The 16,594-nt window shown below is 48.4% G+C and overlaps 7 protein-coding genes across 7 annotated transcripts; 3 read left to right on the forward strand and 4 right to left on the reverse strand.

Moving 5' to 3' along the window:
- Positions 1 to 63: 63 nt before the first annotated feature.
- N7484_012025 (putative C6 transcription factor) lies at positions 64 to 1,734 on the forward strand (the record flags this gene model as incomplete). Its single annotated transcript, XM_057122412.1, has 1 exon — positions 64 to 1,734. The coding sequence occupies one exon, from the start codon at positions 64 to 66 to the stop codon at positions 1,732 to 1,734; it is 1,671 nt and encodes a 556-aa protein (XP_056968166.1).
- Positions 1,735 to 1,874: 140 nt separating this feature from the next.
- Positions 1,875 to 3,140, reverse strand: N7484_012026 (uncharacterized protein; the record flags this gene model as incomplete). Its single annotated transcript, XM_057122413.1, has 1 exon — positions 1,875 to 3,140. The coding sequence occupies one exon, from the start codon at positions 3,138 to 3,140 to the stop codon at positions 1,875 to 1,877; it is 1,266 nt and encodes a 421-aa protein (XP_056968167.1).
- Positions 3,141 to 3,763: 623 nt separating this feature from the next.
- On the reverse strand, positions 3,764 to 4,230 carry N7484_012027 (MFS general substrate transporter; the record flags this gene model as incomplete). The annotated part of the gene is made up of 2 exons (XM_057122414.1): positions 3,764 to 3,837; positions 4,035 to 4,230. The coding sequence occupies 2 exons, from the start codon at positions 4,228 to 4,230 to the stop codon at positions 3,764 to 3,766; spliced, it is 270 nt and encodes an 89-aa protein (XP_056968168.1).
- A 1,417-nt stretch (positions 4,231 to 5,647) lies between these two features.
- On the reverse strand, positions 5,648 to 7,431 carry N7484_012028 (putative isoamyl alcohol oxidase; the record flags this gene model as incomplete). The annotated part of the gene is made up of 3 exons (XM_057122415.1): positions 5,648 to 6,890; positions 6,946 to 7,146; positions 7,199 to 7,431. The coding sequence occupies 3 exons, from the start codon at positions 7,429 to 7,431 to the stop codon at positions 5,648 to 5,650; spliced, it is 1,677 nt and encodes a 558-aa protein (XP_056968169.1).
- Positions 7,432 to 8,330: 899 nt separating this feature from the next.
- On the forward strand, positions 8,331 to 9,583 carry N7484_012029 (uncharacterized protein; the record flags this gene model as incomplete). The annotated part of the gene is made up of 4 exons (XM_057122416.1): positions 8,331 to 8,477; positions 8,533 to 8,905; positions 8,965 to 9,082; positions 9,130 to 9,583. The coding sequence occupies 4 exons, from the start codon at positions 8,331 to 8,333 to the stop codon at positions 9,581 to 9,583; spliced, it is 1,092 nt and encodes a 363-aa protein (XP_056968170.1).
- A 1,422-nt stretch (positions 9,584 to 11,005) lies between these two features.
- On the reverse strand, positions 11,006 to 12,946 carry N7484_012030 (uncharacterized protein; the record flags this gene model as incomplete). The annotated part of the gene is made up of 6 exons (XM_057122417.1): positions 11,006 to 11,586; positions 11,643 to 11,940; positions 12,013 to 12,145; positions 12,211 to 12,508; positions 12,598 to 12,682; positions 12,743 to 12,946. Coding segments are annotated over 6 exons (1,599 nt in total), but the record flags the coding sequence as incomplete, so codon positions are not given.
- Positions 12,947 to 14,752: 1,806 nt separating this feature from the next.
- On the forward strand, positions 14,753 to 16,447 carry N7484_012031 (putative C6 transcription factor; the record flags this gene model as incomplete). Its single annotated transcript, XM_057122418.1, has 1 exon — positions 14,753 to 16,447. The coding sequence occupies one exon, from the start codon at positions 14,753 to 14,755 to the stop codon at positions 16,445 to 16,447; it is 1,695 nt and encodes a 564-aa protein (XP_056968172.1).
- Positions 16,448 to 16,594: the final 147 nt, after the last annotated feature.

Raw genomic sequence — 16,594 nt, forward strand, 5'->3', positions numbered from 1 at the left:
GGTAATATTCGGCTAATGTTCCTCTTTGCCCGAAAGCCGTCGGAACTGTCAATTCTGGGGCCAATGTCGCATTACAAAAACGGCTTATTCCAGCAGGCCAACCATGATTCCGAAGATGAAGTGTCTAAGATGATGGGGCAATGTAAAGAACTAGCCAGGGAAATCAAAAGGGACCGCCCGAACCGACGCTGTCTCCCCGCGGGGCTATATCGAACGTTCCCCCGTCGCCAAGTCATCGATGAATTGGTGCAGCTATACTTCACTACAACTGAAACATGCTACCCGATCCTCCACTATCCCACATTTATGATGGAATACCTTGCTTGCATTGATGACCTGGAAGGTGCCAAAGGCTCCTTCCTAGTGGAGCTACTTCTCCTGATGTCTGTCACCGGCATGATGCATAATGACGCTGGTGTTCGTGAAGAATTGTGTTCTAAAACACCAACGTGGCTGCACATCTCGCAGACGTGGCTCTCCGCCCCAATGGAAAAAGATCGTTTGACAATCAAGGGCATTCAGGTACATTGTCTTCTCCTTCTCGCTCGTCAAGTCAACCGGGTAGGTGCCGATATTGTATGGATTTCGGTGGGGTCGCTCATTCGAATGGCCATGCAAATGGGACTACATCAGGATCCAGACCATCTGGGGGATATGAGTGCTGGGCAAAAGGAAATCCGCAGACAGCTTTGGTACACGATTCTTGAAATGAACGTCCAAGCCGCCCTTGATTCTGGAATGGCACCCATGATAACCCATGCGGACTACAACACGCTACCGCCGTCTGGCAAAATTCTCGATGCCAATTCAACAATCCGTCAAGATAATCTGGAGCAAACATACCTAACAGCGCAGCCACAGTTATCCTTTCAGCACTTGTTGGCCGAATCTCTCCCTCTGAGGACACAAGCTGTCATTGTCATAAATAGCCTACAAGAGGAGCCGGAATATAAGGAAATATTGGCCTTGGGGAATGCACTTTCTACTGCATTTCGGAAGACTGCTGTGGCAATCGAACGCGAAGTGTCGTGGAGCCAGCAGCCACCTAGCCAATTTACGCAGAGCTTTTGCAGTCACCTGCTCCGTCGCTTCATCTTATGCCTCCATTTCATGTATGCTGTAAAAGCTAGGGAAAATCAACTCTACACCCACTCACACCAAGTGTGCTTGGACGTTGCTCTAGACCTTATCGCACTTCTTGATGATCATCTCTACTGCCGCTTGCTCATCAACGGAGGTGGCATGTTTCGGGATATCATCACACGGGGGGCGCTGATGCTCTATCTGGAGTTGAACTCTAGCTTCAATAGCGAAATTTCAATCCTCGCAAAGAGCAGACACCGCGCATATCAGCAGGTGTTGATCAAAGATGCTCACAGGGTTGTTAAATACGCAAAGGAGAGAATGTCTTGCGGGGAGACCAATGTGAAAGGATATGTATTTCTTAGTATGGCAACAGCTCAGGTTGAGGCTCTATTCAATGGATCATCGGCTGAGGAGGCCATGTCAAATGCTGCCACAGAAAGCCTGAAAGTATGTCACCAAATTCTTACAGAGCTAGCCGGCCACAAAGAGGATCATTGCATGGACCCGGAACTTGAATCATGGATCTATCATGGCACTGTGACATCCCCAGGGGCCATGGGCACCGACTTCGGGGGTTTTAATGACGACCCTCTCAGTTTTGATTTTCTAACTTCAAATCTGTTCCAGCAATGGATTGATCATAGTTAAATCATTGCGTCTTAATGCAAAATATCCAATACATAGAACTAGAAGGACAAAAAGGAACAGAAGTCTTACGCAAGAAAAGAAAGGTAGCATAGTACACTGAGAACAGACGGCTCTATCGTAGCTACAACATATCATGCATATCAAGCATCGACCATGCTTGGATAGGCAGGAAGGTCCCAATCCTTAATATCTTCGCAAAGGAACCACTGGGCAATTATGTCAAGTCTCAGATAGGATGCCATCGCTAAGAGGAGATAGCAGATGGTGATGATGAGAGGCTTTGATAAAACCCAATCCCAACCAGCCGAATAATTATCCGACAAGCCTTCCTGGACTTGATTCATAAAAGGTCGAAACTTGTTTTCGTAAGACTCCAAAGCGGCGATGAGCTTTCCCGCAGGCATGTCTTCAGAGGATCGGTCAAATGCTTCGCTAATCTCCCCAGCCAGCACATAGGCACCAACGAGACCAGATGTTGTGCCCATGCCTGTCATACCGGATGATCCATACGCTGCATCGCCGACTAGAACAACACGTCCGCGCGACCAATAGCTCATTTTGATGAAGCCGCTCACGTCTCCGTAGAAATCGTCGGCAACATCAAGCGCTTGAAGGATTTTCTCACTTTCCCAGCCGGCGTCACGGAAGATATCCTTCAATGCGTTCTTTTCGCTATCGGCCCTAGTCCGGCTGCACTCGATGCGTTTGGGGTCGAATTTGCAGAACATATAAGCCTGTATTCTAAGAGGATCGTGTCTGCGCGTCATGAGAAATCGACTTCCTAGGGCGATGTAGGCTGTCGCAGCATATGCTTCATTTTCTTGCACTTTTCTGGGGATGGTGAAGTATCCACCATACATCCCCAAAGAATGGAAAGGATCTGCCTCTTCGGGGCCCATGATCAACTGACGTGTGCGGGACCGCTGTCCATCAGCACCAACGACCAAATCAAAACAATCGTTACGACCGTTTGAGAATGCCACTTTTACGGAACTCGGCTGTTCAGTGATGGTTTGAATAGAAGTTCCGAAGATGTATGTGGCACGGCCTTCGGTGGCATCATGAAGCATTTGACACAAGTCTCCCCGCATGATCTCAAAATCGGTGGTGAAGCTTTGCAAGCCTTGACCGGAGCGATTTGCAGGAAAATACGCCCATTGTCTTCCCCGGGAATCGACAAAAGCCAACCCTGCTTCTTTGATGGAATGAGCTCGAAACTTTTCCTCCAAGCCCATCTTTCGCAAGACCTCAATGCCATGGCCACGGAGGTCGACTTGTAGACCCGTTACGCGGAGCTCGTGGAAACGCTCGATGACGGTGACCTGGTGGCCAAGTTTGGAAAGCCAAAATGCGAGAGCATTTCCTGTAATGCCCCCTCCGCAGATCAAGATTTTCAGCAAAGGCATGTTTTTCAAGAGGTGAGAGAGAGTCCTGTGTTACAGGTAGTTGAGATATCATTGGCTTCATTTATAGCCAAACAACTTCTTTTCGGCCGAGGTGCCCTGATGATTTGTAGTTGGGGCCGATATGGCCGATATGACCGAACGAAAAGCAATCTCGCACCTGCGTTCCGATGCCAAGGATATTTATCATTCAGACTTCAAGAAACTCTAAGAATGAATCATGACTCACCCGAGCAATGAAATGCTACTATAATGTAGCCTTCCAACGAACTGGGGTGTTTGGGTGACGAGAATCGAAGTGCCATCCCGGGGCATATGATCCCAGCGTTGACTTACTCTCAGTATGGATTAACGTATGTTGATGGCTGAGCTTCCAATACATCATGCGGACCAAACTCATTGAGATTTACATGAGCTTTAAATGAAGTTTCAACGTAGCTTGAATTCATACTCGAATCAAGTCGCGATCAAAATATAAATGTACAGTGGAGAACCTCCCCTCTATTCCCAAGAGCTGCAGAAACATGCTGCAGTCCCCCATTGCCCTTACCACCCTCATTATATCATCTTAACTGCTTTTTCACCTTGTAAGGCATGTAGAAACGTTGACGTGGACTAGCTGATTCTCAGTAATTCATCGCTGATGCTTCGTAAAGTGCTGAGCTTCGTGGCAAAGTGCTGACCAGCTCGGCGAATGTTACTATACACCGTTACAACGTCATACCATTGTTCTGTTTCCTAACTACACGGTAATATCTCCACATCAAGATTGAAGGAATGAGGAGAATGACGAGGCAGGTAGCTGCGATTGCCTCGTACTTTTGTGTGTATCCCCAGGAAAAATTGATGGCATCACGCACCTCTCTTCCGGGGGTATAGCTCAGCTATGCAGAGTACCCGCCGGGGTAGATAGGTTCCCATTCTGATTGAGGGATTCTTTGGTGACCTCCGTGGGGGGTGATTCAGTATTTTGGTTGAATGCCTCCAGGCTACCCGAGTGAGGCATTTGGGCATCACTCTTGTCGACGGGACGAAGATCGTCGACGATGTGAGTCGCCTTGCGGCCCTTGAGCCGATCGACGACCGAGCCCATGATGTCCGTGCAACGAGTTCGGATTGGTTCTTGAATGCCAAAGAAAAAGTATCTATAAAATTGGCAGAAACAAACAACCGCAAGGTACAGTGGACTGGGTCTTGTTTACATTCTAGTGTTGCTGGGTTATTGTTCTTTGGCTCCGATTGAAAGCAAATCCATGGCAATCTACGAACTCCGGCACAGGCACAGCTGATGGCGTTTTGATGTTTTCTTCCATCCTTAGTGGATCCTACCTGTCTATCAATCAGCCCCGCTGTAGCTCGAATTCTTTGTAAAAGGAAAAATCTTTTCTGCGCTGCCAAATTCGGAGGAATAAGAAATGAAATTCGGCCGTGGTGCCGACAGAACCGAAAGTCATTGAGTTGATCCAAGCGATGTATCGGTTGTCACCCAAGCTACTCTTCTAGGCCGGGTGGCGTGTAGCGTTTGACAGAGAATAACATCTGGCACCAGGGTAGCTTGACTCCGAGATCGTAATATTCATTACAAAGTCTTTGGGATAGGACACACCGATGTGTGGTGATAGCTGTGGATTGTTGTTTTTTAGGCTTTCGCGGTTCTCACCCTATGCATGATGCATGAGCCCTGACGCGAAAATGGGGTTTGGGGCTGCAATATCCACTAGTGTGAGTGAATAAGGAAGATGGCCACGGATTCATCTTGGGCTTTTTCACTTTCCAACTCTCGACGCAACTTGATGCGTTTGAGTCACCTGATTGATCGGAAAGGATCACTCGGCGGTTAAAGCCGTGGGTCTTGAACGTGATTCGAGTGCCGTCATCTAATCTGATTTGATGACTGTAACTTGCCGCGCCCGGCTGCTTGGTTGGGTTGTCTCTGTTTTGGCCCCTCTCCAGGTTTGGCTTCTCAAGCGCTTCTTTAGTGGATTCCGTCATGTGTCAGCGGAACTTTGAGAAATAATTGGCAAGGTGAATTTGCCTAGGGGAGGCCTGGAACCTTGGAAGTGATCTGCTTGGAAAAACTGTTCAAAATTACAAATTTAGAGTTTGCAAAAGTTGTAGCGCGGAGGGCTTGAGGCTTGGTGTATTACGCGTCTTGGAACGCTAATCTCTGCGCCCCACTTACCCGTCTTGGTTAACAGTCTGGCATGTTGACTCATGCCAAGCATGAAGAGAATTGAAACCACGAAAGGAATACATAATATCGGATAATTTGGGAGAGACGCCTGGCGTCGGAGGGGTATCAAATTTTAGTATCAATTGATGTATCCCGAGGTCAAAAGGTCCGGGCTGGAACCCCACCGCGAGAATCATTATATGCACAAGCCATCTTACTATCCGTGTCGAGTATGTATGTATATTATGGATACCGGATTTATTACAACACCTCCGATCCCTCTGAAGTGTCTGCCCATCTATTTCCACCGCCTAGGCACGTCTCGCCCGACTTCACTTTAAACACGACACATCCGACCAGAATTTGAGACATCCCACGAGTCACTTCCCACGGCCTTGAGCGCATAGAAGAAAGAGGTAGGATCCCACTTGCGCTTGATCGAAAGAAGGGGGCTGTAGTTTTTGCCAAAGAAGGTCTCCTTCCAATCAAGCTGGCGGAAGTTTCCCTCATTCTGGTAGCAACCACTACCGGGGGTGACGGCTTCCAACTGTGGGACGTACTCGTTGGTGATCTTCAATTGGTCAGCTACCATTTTCGACCATGGCGCGGTTTCATTCCATGCAGTGCCGATTTGCATCGTAACAGCGGCATTCCGCAATGCGGGGAAGACGGCGTTGGAGACATTTCCGGGGTGGGAGACATCCATACCAACGCCCACGGCAATCACACCGTGGGCAGTCAAATTGCCGAGCACTGTTGCCAGACCGGTGGAGTTGTTCTCCAGCACACTCCGGGGAATCAAACGACCACCGTACTGGTAGGATGACACAGCCAGATTGCCATACGGCAAAGGACCCATGTACTTGTTGTAGTGGTCATAGTATGAGTCGTACTGGGTGTAGGCCACCTGGGCAGTGATGTTCAGCTGGGCAAGACCCGAGACGAATGGCCGAAGAATAGCCTTGACATCGTCGGAGGTCTGGTTATAGGCAGTCAGGGGGCTAATGGCAAAGAAGCTGGAAGTCATTTCGTAGATCACCGAGGCGCCACTGTCAATCATCTGGGGAAGGAGATGGTGGAAAAGGGAGACTCCCTCCAAGAAGACCTCGGGTGTGACGCCAGCTGCAGTAAACTCCAGGGCACCACCGCCGATAGTAGCATCCTGATGAGCCTTGACGGTCATGGACATCACCACACCGTAATTGCCGCCACCACCACCACTCAAGGCCCAGAAGAGATCAGCGTTTTGCGAGCGGGAGGCAGTGACACGCTTTCCAGCGGCGGTGATGACTTCAAATTCCAGGGTCTGATCAGCGCCCAGACCAAAGGCAGTGCTAAGAGCAGAGTGACCACCTCCCTGCGTATAGCCACCCGCCAATCCTACGGTGGGACATTCACCGGTGACGACAACTAAACCTTTCGCGGTGGCAGCCTCGAGGATCTGATATCCGAGTACTCCGGCTCCGACTTTGAAAGCGGGACCCTGATAAGTCGAATCGGACCAGTCTTGAAGTTCAATGTTGTTCAGGTGGTGCGTCCAAACAGACAAAGCACCGGCGCCGGTGGAACGGCCAAGGTAACTTGAAGCGATCAGCCACGACCTTCGAAAAAGACAGTGCTCGTCTCCCCACTTACTCATGCCCGGTATTACGGACCACGAAGCGTATGTTGTTGTTCTGGGCGAACTTGATTGCCGACACAACATCCTCGCTTGTGGACACGTTGACCGCATAATTGACGTAATTTCCCAGCAAACACGGACGGTTCTTTGCAGTGAACGCGTCACAGCTCTGATTGGCGAAATATGTTTGCATCACCGAAGAAGATGAGTCCAGGCTGTTGGATATTAGCATCGTGATATGCCTCGACATCTCATGGAATCACATACTGAGTTTGCGGGAGAGTCCAGTTGGCCTGCAAGGCAGCACATGCGGCCGCATCGTAGGTGGGCGCATGGCAAGGGCTTCCAATTGGGACGGTCGCGACCAGACGGCCTCCGACGGTTTGATTCAAGGACGACCAGTCCGATGAAGAAGGCCAGCAGTCATCTCCAGGCAAGCAGCGGCACTGAGACTCAGCAGCGATCGCCGTGGAGGCCAGAGCCAGGATCAACCACTTCATGATGTGGGGGTGGGAAGAAAAAGAGAAAAAAGCGTGGAGATCGGGGATATTACGGATCATCAACTCCAATTTATGGGAAGAAGGAGGCCACATTCTTCGGCGTTATCAAACGCCTCCTTCCATCTATTCTGTGGACAGTTCGGAGGTATTCCCAAGTGCGTCTAGTTTTCGATAGTACACATTCACACCTGTGGACATGAGGGATCCGCCGGAGTAAAGCCGAGTGGGAACCTTGGGAAAGCTGGGATCTTTAATCTATTAGGATTTGTCCGGTCCCAGAGACGGAGGTTACAGGCAACGCCAAAATCCTCCTCTCGGCACATGAGGCCAGTCAGTGAACCGAGGCAGGAGATTGGCGTCAAATAGAAGTATCATAGAATGGTCCAAAGTTAGAATTTTTAGAAAGAATGGACGTCCTGTGAAATCGAAGCGGACGGTGGCGGAAGTCAAAAAGCGCCCACTTGCCTCAATTTCAGGGCCCACGAGCCTCCGGATCGATCGAGTGTCTCAAATTGGTAATAGAAAGGAAAATCAGGCCCGTGAAGTGGATGGAAGTGGGTGGCTGTCGACCAATCGCCGCTTGTTCTCTCGACATGCTCCACTCACCTTCTCGCAACACACATCCATGCCTGATGCCCATTGGTTCCGATCCAGACTCCACCTCTCACAGGCAGTGGTTCTCGCTCTCCGGGGGTTTATGGTTCATGGGTAGATCAGGGCAAGGAAAATGGCTGGAACCCATGGAAAAGCCAGTGGCTCATGCTCTTTTCCGGAACTCGCCCCGGCACCAACTTTCAGCTCGCTATCAGAAAAGTTTATCGAAGGCATGCATTTTCCTTTTAATGAAGGGCTCGAGATCCCTCGATCATGTTCTGCTAAAATTCCCTACTTCTACAGCAATGTCACAATCCAATGGTGGGCCAGCCTTGGAGAAGGGGATCTGGGCTGCCGTCATCATCGCCGCGGTGATCGTTATCTTACGGGTCTTTGCCAAATTTAAGATCAAACGGTTCAACGTGGATGATGTGCTGATGATCATTGCTGAGGTTTGACACCCCTAGTGTCCGTCCTGATTGCTCCGCTAACGGGTTGCTCGTGCAGATCCTCGCAATCGTCGCCGTGGTCTTTCTGACTCTATCCGTGAAACATGGCTTTGGTACCAAGCTAGGAGATCCGTTTACGCACGATACTTCCCTGGTTCTGAAATACATCGCCATCCAAGTGCCCGTTGTCACCCTGAGTACCACGATTGCCCGTTCAGCCTTCATCATCTACCTTTTAGGGATTCTAGGCACCAATAAACACTATCAGATCGCGTTATGGACCGTGCTGGTCGTTCAATTGGTGGGGAACATTGTGTCCGCCGTGTTACCCCTTAGTATCTGTCGCAATGTGAATGTACTCTGGGATCCCACGGTGAAAACTACTTGTGGGGACTCTGCTGCAGTGATCAACTTTGCCTACTTCTCGAACAGTGAGTGTATTTGGATCACGACGCTTCGGGATTGCACAGCACGCTGACTGTATTTCAAGCCTTCAATTCCGCCACCGACCTGTTCCTCGCTATCTTTCCGACCGTGGTTTTCTGGAATCTCAACCTCAAACTGCGCATCAAGATTAGTTTGATGGTACTGCTCAGTCTTGGAGTAGTGTAAGTCAGCCCTTTTCCCGTTGACTTGTGAGACGCTGACGGATCAGGGCTATGGTTGCTTCTATCGTCAAAACAACCAAGCTCAACCAAGTGCCCAGCATTACGAACCTAGGCACGTCGGGGGGACTTGAACTGATCCGCTGGGCATATATTGAAAACTCTATCATCATCATCACATCATCTATTCCCTGCATTCGTCCCCTGATCATCTCATCCGTGAGAAAGATGTCCAGCGGTGGCTTCTCTCGATCCTATGAGCTCAGTCGCCAGACCGGTCCAAACAAATCACGACAGTCCCAAGGCGCGCGCAGGTTCAAGTCACACAACACTAAAAACGATAGTGTTGAGCGTATTCTGGATCAGAGCACCCAAACTAGCACGACGATTGGCCGCCCTGATTCCCCTACGCAAATTCATGAGGGAGCGAGGGGAATCACCAAGCAGATTGAGATTTCGGTTCTATCGGATGACGGGGAGCACCATGCCGGAAGGCATGTTTAGTGTTTCTTCATCAAGAATGGTTTATAGATTATAGATCTCCAGCCCGTGGCGTTTTAGGGGTCTAAGTTGCAACTAATATATCCATAGTATTCATAGTTTTATGTCAGAGCGTATCTTGGCTATGCTTGCCCCAGAAATTGTGATCTAGTCCTCCACGGGAGAGGATATAAGGCTGCTTTTTCCCAGCGGTGACCACCGATCACGAATGCAAAGGGGTTCCAAGGATTGCAGCCCTTGCTCGCGGGTAGATGTCCTCGCATGTCTAGATCCTGCCCGCATATCTTTTCAGAGAATCTCCGAGACGTAAGTGTGCAACAAATAGGCGGGGCAGCGAAGAATGAGTAGAAGAGATCATTGTTCACAAGAAAACCAAACTTATCAGTATCTAGCGTGATCGTCCATTGTGAACTAAGGCTGAATCATATGCCTAATCTCGATCTCACATATATGAACAAGAACTACAGGCATGACAGGGAGTTCCGAGACTACCAGAACTTTGCTGTTGGCTCAGTGATGCATGACAAGACAAACAGTGCTCCAACCAATATTTGCTGAAATATATTCTTTACGGCATGGTTCATTGATACGAGCTTGGGCTGAAGTGCGACTTGGCATCCCCGACTATCAGGTGCCCGATTGAAATGGCATCCGTCAGTGGATTCGACTACCTGGAGCAAGGAGGAAAATTGAAGGCGGTTGGAATGGAAGACTAATCCAAGGTAAATATTTTTCCAACTGGCCCTAGGTGGACCCATCGAGAGGGTACCAAATGTGCTTCGTCCATTTTCGGTCTCCCACAGCACAGCTCACTTCAGATAGCTCAAATTACAATCTAGATTCACTTACAGAGTATTGGAATCTGGCGTGTCTTCAAAGTGCCTCTTGTTCTGATATTTCTCAATTTGCCGCATATGTGCGCAGAGGAGGTTATCTCATTTGGAACTAGCTAGGTACGAATGAAGGATTAATAGCCAATGAGGTCGACTTGAAAAAAGGGTGTTACGGATATTCTATCTAAAGCGCGAATTAAAAATGCCAGTATGGTAGGAGAGTGTTGCGGTGCAGGGCGACGTAGGTGAGAAGGAATATTGATTGGTTGCGATTGGGCTCAATGATGCAGGTAACAAGGTAGATGAAGCCATCTTCGGGACTCCCTTCCCTCTCCTGAGTAATTGTAAATCATCGACTAATTTAATGGTTTAAAGATCAAATATCTTGTTATCATTCTGATACGAGACGAGCTTTTCCGTCCTTGCCTGGTGGTTAAAAGAAAAGATACATTGGTCAAGCCCATCAATGAGCCCAAAAAAGCCTGCCTCGATTCAAAGATGATTCCACGGGAATTTTTCATGTAAGAAAGGCTGTGCATAATAGTTTCGAAGAGCTGTGGAGCATTGAAATCAAGACAGCATACATCCTGGATTATGCTGACCATGACCGCGCTGCTCTCTTCCTAGGCTCATAAATCGGAAAGGATATGGATGAATTCCAACATCCAGCCTCGAGAAAGTTGCCCGTGATGTTTTTCACAGCTGTCTGGTTGCCAAATTCCAAGACAAGCCCGCCATATGGTGCACTAGCATCGAAAGCCGGCCACCCGACCGCGGAACTGACAGTTGATGAATCTTTGAGAAAGGCAAGGATATAGTCCTGCATGGCTTCTGACGTCATGGATTCTAGCTCGGAAATATCACCAGCATCCGTCATATAAGTGCCGAAGATCATCAAGAGGTCAGACCAATGGAAAGCTCCAAGATAAGACACTGGACTGATGTTGGAGAAGTTCCCCGCCCATAAGTATCGATATGTCTCCAGCCCCAAGGACGCACGCAATATTGAATCTTCGTAAGCAGTACAAATCCATTCACCCTCAACTTCGATAGTGACTGATTCATCAGTGTTGGCTTGCTCCCTAGATGCGTCTGGCCGGATGGCTGGTCCTCGGGCAACCTTGCCAGCCAGATAGCGCGCGGTCTCGTTTGAAAATATGTACTTCTCATCCGCTATGTGAGATGGTTAGTCAAACAAAATTTTATTGTCTCATGAAGGGCAGACAAACGAATATAGTTAGTAAATGCCAGTGAGGTGGTGCCGTTATACCTATTGATATACTCCTCGATCTGGACCCAGGAGACCTGACGCATGCACTCAAGCTCTGCCTCCGCGTCATCTCCGTAGTTACAGCCAAGCCCTCGGGCGACGGTATGGAAATCTTGATAGACATCGTCTGTCTCAGTTAGGTTGATGGTCACCGTAGGGGGCTGTGATATGATGCCAAATTTTGCTGCGAGCGGGTTGTCCGGAAAAGCGAGGGTGTATAGGTGGGTCAACGCGGCCCCTTGAGACTGACCCCATAGCTGGCCCCGAAATGGAAAAATTAGATTGGTTGAAGACTAGAGAGTTTGAAGCCAAAGAGAGATACCACGCACCATGATGTTCGCAGGGTCACCCCCAAAAGCCTCTATATTCTCCCATACCCACTCAACCGCAGCGCGGACATCCAACAGAGTCAGTGAGCTCTCCTTGAGGGCTTTCGATTTGGGATATAGGAGAAAAGAAGATCTGTTAAATCCATCCATTAAAAGGCCGTGTAACAAGGTCAGCTCTCACTTCCGAAAATATTCAACCTATAGTTGATTGTGATCACAATATGCTCCTGAGAGCGTGATACCCAATGGGACGGAAGCTGGGACGGAACCTCGATTCCACCAGTGACTCCACCACCACCAGTGACAAATAGTGCAACGGGCAGTTTCGAGGATCCGTTGGCGTGGGAGGGGTTCCAGATAGCCAGGGATAGACAGTCTTCAGCTGAAGACCAGGCTGTGGAACCCTGGTTATCAGCTTCGCCTACATTGAGCAAGAGACTGGTCGGCTCGTATTCGGACCACATGCCATCGCTTGAGGCAACATATTGCGGACATGCTATATGCAAGCGAGATATAAGCACTGGATGTACCCACAATTCACAGCTACAACACGTTGTTCGAAAAGCCAGGAGTCGGGTCACTTACCCGGGCCGTATCGGGTCGAATCGATTCTTTTCGAGGAGTCGGGCAACCGATGAGGCGGGAGCCACCGTAGGTCACCAACCGGAGCCTGACAGAGAGGAAATGAGAGCTGTCAAGTTTTAAAGCAGAGAATGAAACTTAGTCTTACTTGGGCAAAAAGAACACGTAAGAACTGCCGAACATTAGGATAGGTAGCATTTAACATGCCAACAAAAGTTCCTGTACGAGTTTGAACCGTAAGATTCGTCCATGTAGAAAGTGTGCGAGCCGGTTGCCAGGCCAAATCGGCATAGTATGGAGGGTTTAGTTCGCAGAAAACAGGGTAGAGAGCCCCAGCAACGCGAACCCAGTCAGCTGGACCATTTTAAGTACGATGACAACGGAAGAAAGGCACGAACTCCACACAAATACTGTCCAGACAGCTCCTCTAGCATACTCTATATTCGTTTAAATATCTCTATTATGTCCGGAAAACCGCGTGTGGGACCAATCCCCGCACAAATTGTGGAAATCGTGGAGTGATAAAAGTATAGCCGGGAAAGAAACCGGAGTGTCCGATTTCCAGATTTGTTTCCCCGTTGATCCTTCGGCCTTGATGACTTATGCAATGAGCTTGTTTTAGAAGTGATCCTGATTATCATATAGGCTTGCGTGATAGTGGAAAGTTTCTATTAATCCACGTTTCAATGGCGGGCACATGACTTCGATGACAATGACGTAGAAATATCTGTCTCCTGCAATCTATCGACCCAAACATTGACTGCAGTTAAAATGGATCACATTTATCGGAGGTTATTCAAGATCCGATGAGGGGGTTTGCAGATGTCAAGACAGAACACACGGAACACTGTCATCCTGCTTGAATGTACCTATCGAAAGGTAAGACGTATGTGGAGGCGATAATTATCATTCTCAGGCGGCAAAAGCATGGCAAATTTGATGATTCTCGAACTTCTCTACTGCTGGGGTGGGCTGGACTTCGGGATTTGCAAAAATGATATAAAGAATAAACCTCTCATTTAATCGAATGCCCATAGAGTCCGTGTACTCATAAAAAGGCTAAAGGACGGTATGCTCGACACCATTAGGATGTTCCCTAGGGAGCAATGAGTCGACCCTAGTGCTGCTCACCTTTTACCACACACATGTAATAGAAAGGGCCTTATAGCTTAACGCAATGGTCAAGTTGTTTGGCTTTGAGAACCGGATGCTTATCAATTGTGTGCATAGATAGCGGAAGGCTGAGTTAAAGATCGATTGACCAAAGTACTAAAGCTCCCTACGTGCAATATAAATAAGGAGAAATCAGAGAGCAGAATACGGCTATCCTATGTGCATGCTGAAAGGGCCATGAGAAGAAAGGAAGATCCAGGAAGAGAGATGAAGTGTCTATCTACCGCCTACTGAGTTGGTCTAGACACCTGATACACCAGACCTCTCTGGCACGATATTCAATCAAGCAGAGACAGCCTTTGAACCTTGGAGCCACCGAATTATTTATGTATAAGTATTAAAAGGCCCGATATGGGGCGAACGTGATAACATTAGGGGCGTGGAGTTAGAAGGTTTCACACTAAGATGCCTCCAAGCTTTCCGAGCCCAAGAATGCGAGAAATTCTTCATTTCGGCATTTCCACTCTTGGCACACAAGTTAAAATGATCGGCGACAAATTACCCTCCGACCTCCGCCCCCCGCGCTATGCAGCACAAGCCTCGTTTGAAGCTGGTGAGTACAGCTGTTCAGCCTGTGCTTCGGGGGTTAACTGACTCTAGATAGCCGTATTGAGTTTTTACGATAGCGGTTTTGAGTTGAAGAGACCGTGGAAGCGGAATAAATAGGTAATAAGCGGATAAAAACCAGAGAAGACACTAGCATCGTTTGATGTGAAGTACATCACCTGACTTGGTGAAGCTTACCTAATGAGTTACGTGCTCTATGTCGCGTTAGTCTCGATGTTTCATCAATTTTACTTTTTGAATGCATTTGTCCTGCTAATTTACTTTGGCTTTTATTCAAGGGTTCCATGCGGTTGCAGGCTCAAAATTCAAAGAATTATTCACGTCAACACGTAACCTTATAGTCAACTGGTGAATGCAGCATCGGAGCTTAATCGAGCGAAGCCAGATCCCTCTGGACATATTCATAATTCCCGTCGCTATGTCCAACCCGTTGAAACGCCCCCGCCGATCCAAGGTCGCTTGCAGACTATGCAGAGACCGTAAGAAGAAATGTGACGGTCGTCGGCCTTGCGAAACTTGCAGTGACTTCGAGTACGAGTGCTTCTACGATATCGGCGGTCGCAAAAAGAGAAACAAGAACCCGCTACTACCAGGCCAAGAACGGTCCCAGCCTCATGAAGACCAGGGGAATCTTTTCCACAATACAACATCTCCGTGCGACCGATCCCTAGGTCCATGCCTTGAGGTGCTACAGCCACAATCCTTGGAATTGAACTCCGGTGCTGCTTTTGTAAGGGGGTTGGGGCTCAAAATTGACCCAGACAATGCGCCCGAGCCTAAGGTTTTTGCTTGGAATATCGGCGCCCGACAATTGCCAGGGAACTTTGTTTCTCTATCCATTTTGAATATCGTATCACATGGGGAGATGACCAGCCTCGCAAAAGTTTACCTCGACAAGGTAGATCCATGCTACGGTTATATCGACCGTGCGACTTTCTTCGCAAATCTGGATTTGAGGTGGTCCCGGGAGTCCACACTGGAGCCTTATGATGCGGTTCTATGTGGTGTAGCAGCAATGGGCTACCTTTTTTCCCGAAGAAAAGCTATCGCTGCAGAATTGCCTTTAGTCGAATCAGCTCGATCAACACTCGAACAATGTTCAATGTCCGGCATACCATCATTGAGTATCATTACAGGGTGGGCTCTCAGACTGGCCTACCTGCGGCTGATAAGCTCTCCACACACTGCATGGATGGCTAGTTGCTCATTGTTACACCTAGTAGAAGCATCGGGGCTTCATCTAGAGTCTCCGTCCCGGTCACTTCTCATTCGAAGGCCACAAAACGTTGATCCAGACATTCGGAGAAGGTTTGTTGGGTTCGCCCAATATATCAACACTTGGATATCTTTCGATTTGGGCCGATCAAGAGTTGTCCTGCGTGGAGCGTCCTACACTTCGCCAACATGCCGAGAGGGTGACTATACAGCTGAAATGCTGAATTTGCTTCCCCTCTCAGAGACCCTGGAACCAAACAACTCGCTCGATTCCGCCCAGCTCATCGCAATGCTGTCTAACGTCCTTGACAGTTCACATACGGAGCCCCCGTTTGTACTATCACAATGCAATCTTATGCTTTGTGTGTTTCGACGACTCCGTGCACTTCACTACGACGTATGCAAGTCAGACATGGATCGCATTTTAAACCTGATAACGAGGTCTCTTATCTGTGCGAAAGACCTGGCATACCAAAATTGTCCCTGGAGCCACGTCGCAAATGTTCCTTTCCAGATCGTCAGTACCCTTCTTGCGATAGACAGTGCTGAATCTCTCTCTCGACTAGATGAGGCTATACAGACCATTAAAATAATTGCGGAAATTTACGATACAGCTGTCATGAGGGAAGCATTTCGAACAGCAGGTTTGTTGATTCTTTTACAGCAAAAAAGGAAGACGAATGATGCCCAGACCCTCAGCAGTATTCTAGATGGCTACTTCGATGCGTCCTTGCAGTTTTGCCAAGAAAATCCGAATGATGGATCAAACATTGCCCGCGAGGCAGAATCAGTAGACCTCGATGACTTACTTGCAGAGATGCCAAATTTAAATAACTTTGACTGTGAGCAGTTTTTCGTGTCAGAAAACCCCGTGGACTTTTTCGAAATGGCCTTCTGAGAGATTTATTGCTTCCCCAGGGTAGCTCGTCTTATATAATACTCCTTGCTTTAGATAATTTATTACAGGACCCGAAGAAATTAATATTCTTGAGGCGTATTATACGAAGTCAGATAAAGCTCCGTAAATTTCAGTGTTAAAGGTTCA

The sequence above is a fragment of the Penicillium longicatenatum genome (genome assembly GCF_028827895.1).
Source record: "Penicillium longicatenatum strain IBT 33135 chromosome Unknown contig_7_segment0_segment0, whole genome shotgun sequence".
Classification (NCBI taxonomy): domain Eukaryota; kingdom Fungi; phylum Ascomycota; class Eurotiomycetes; order Eurotiales; family Aspergillaceae; genus Penicillium; species Penicillium longicatenatum.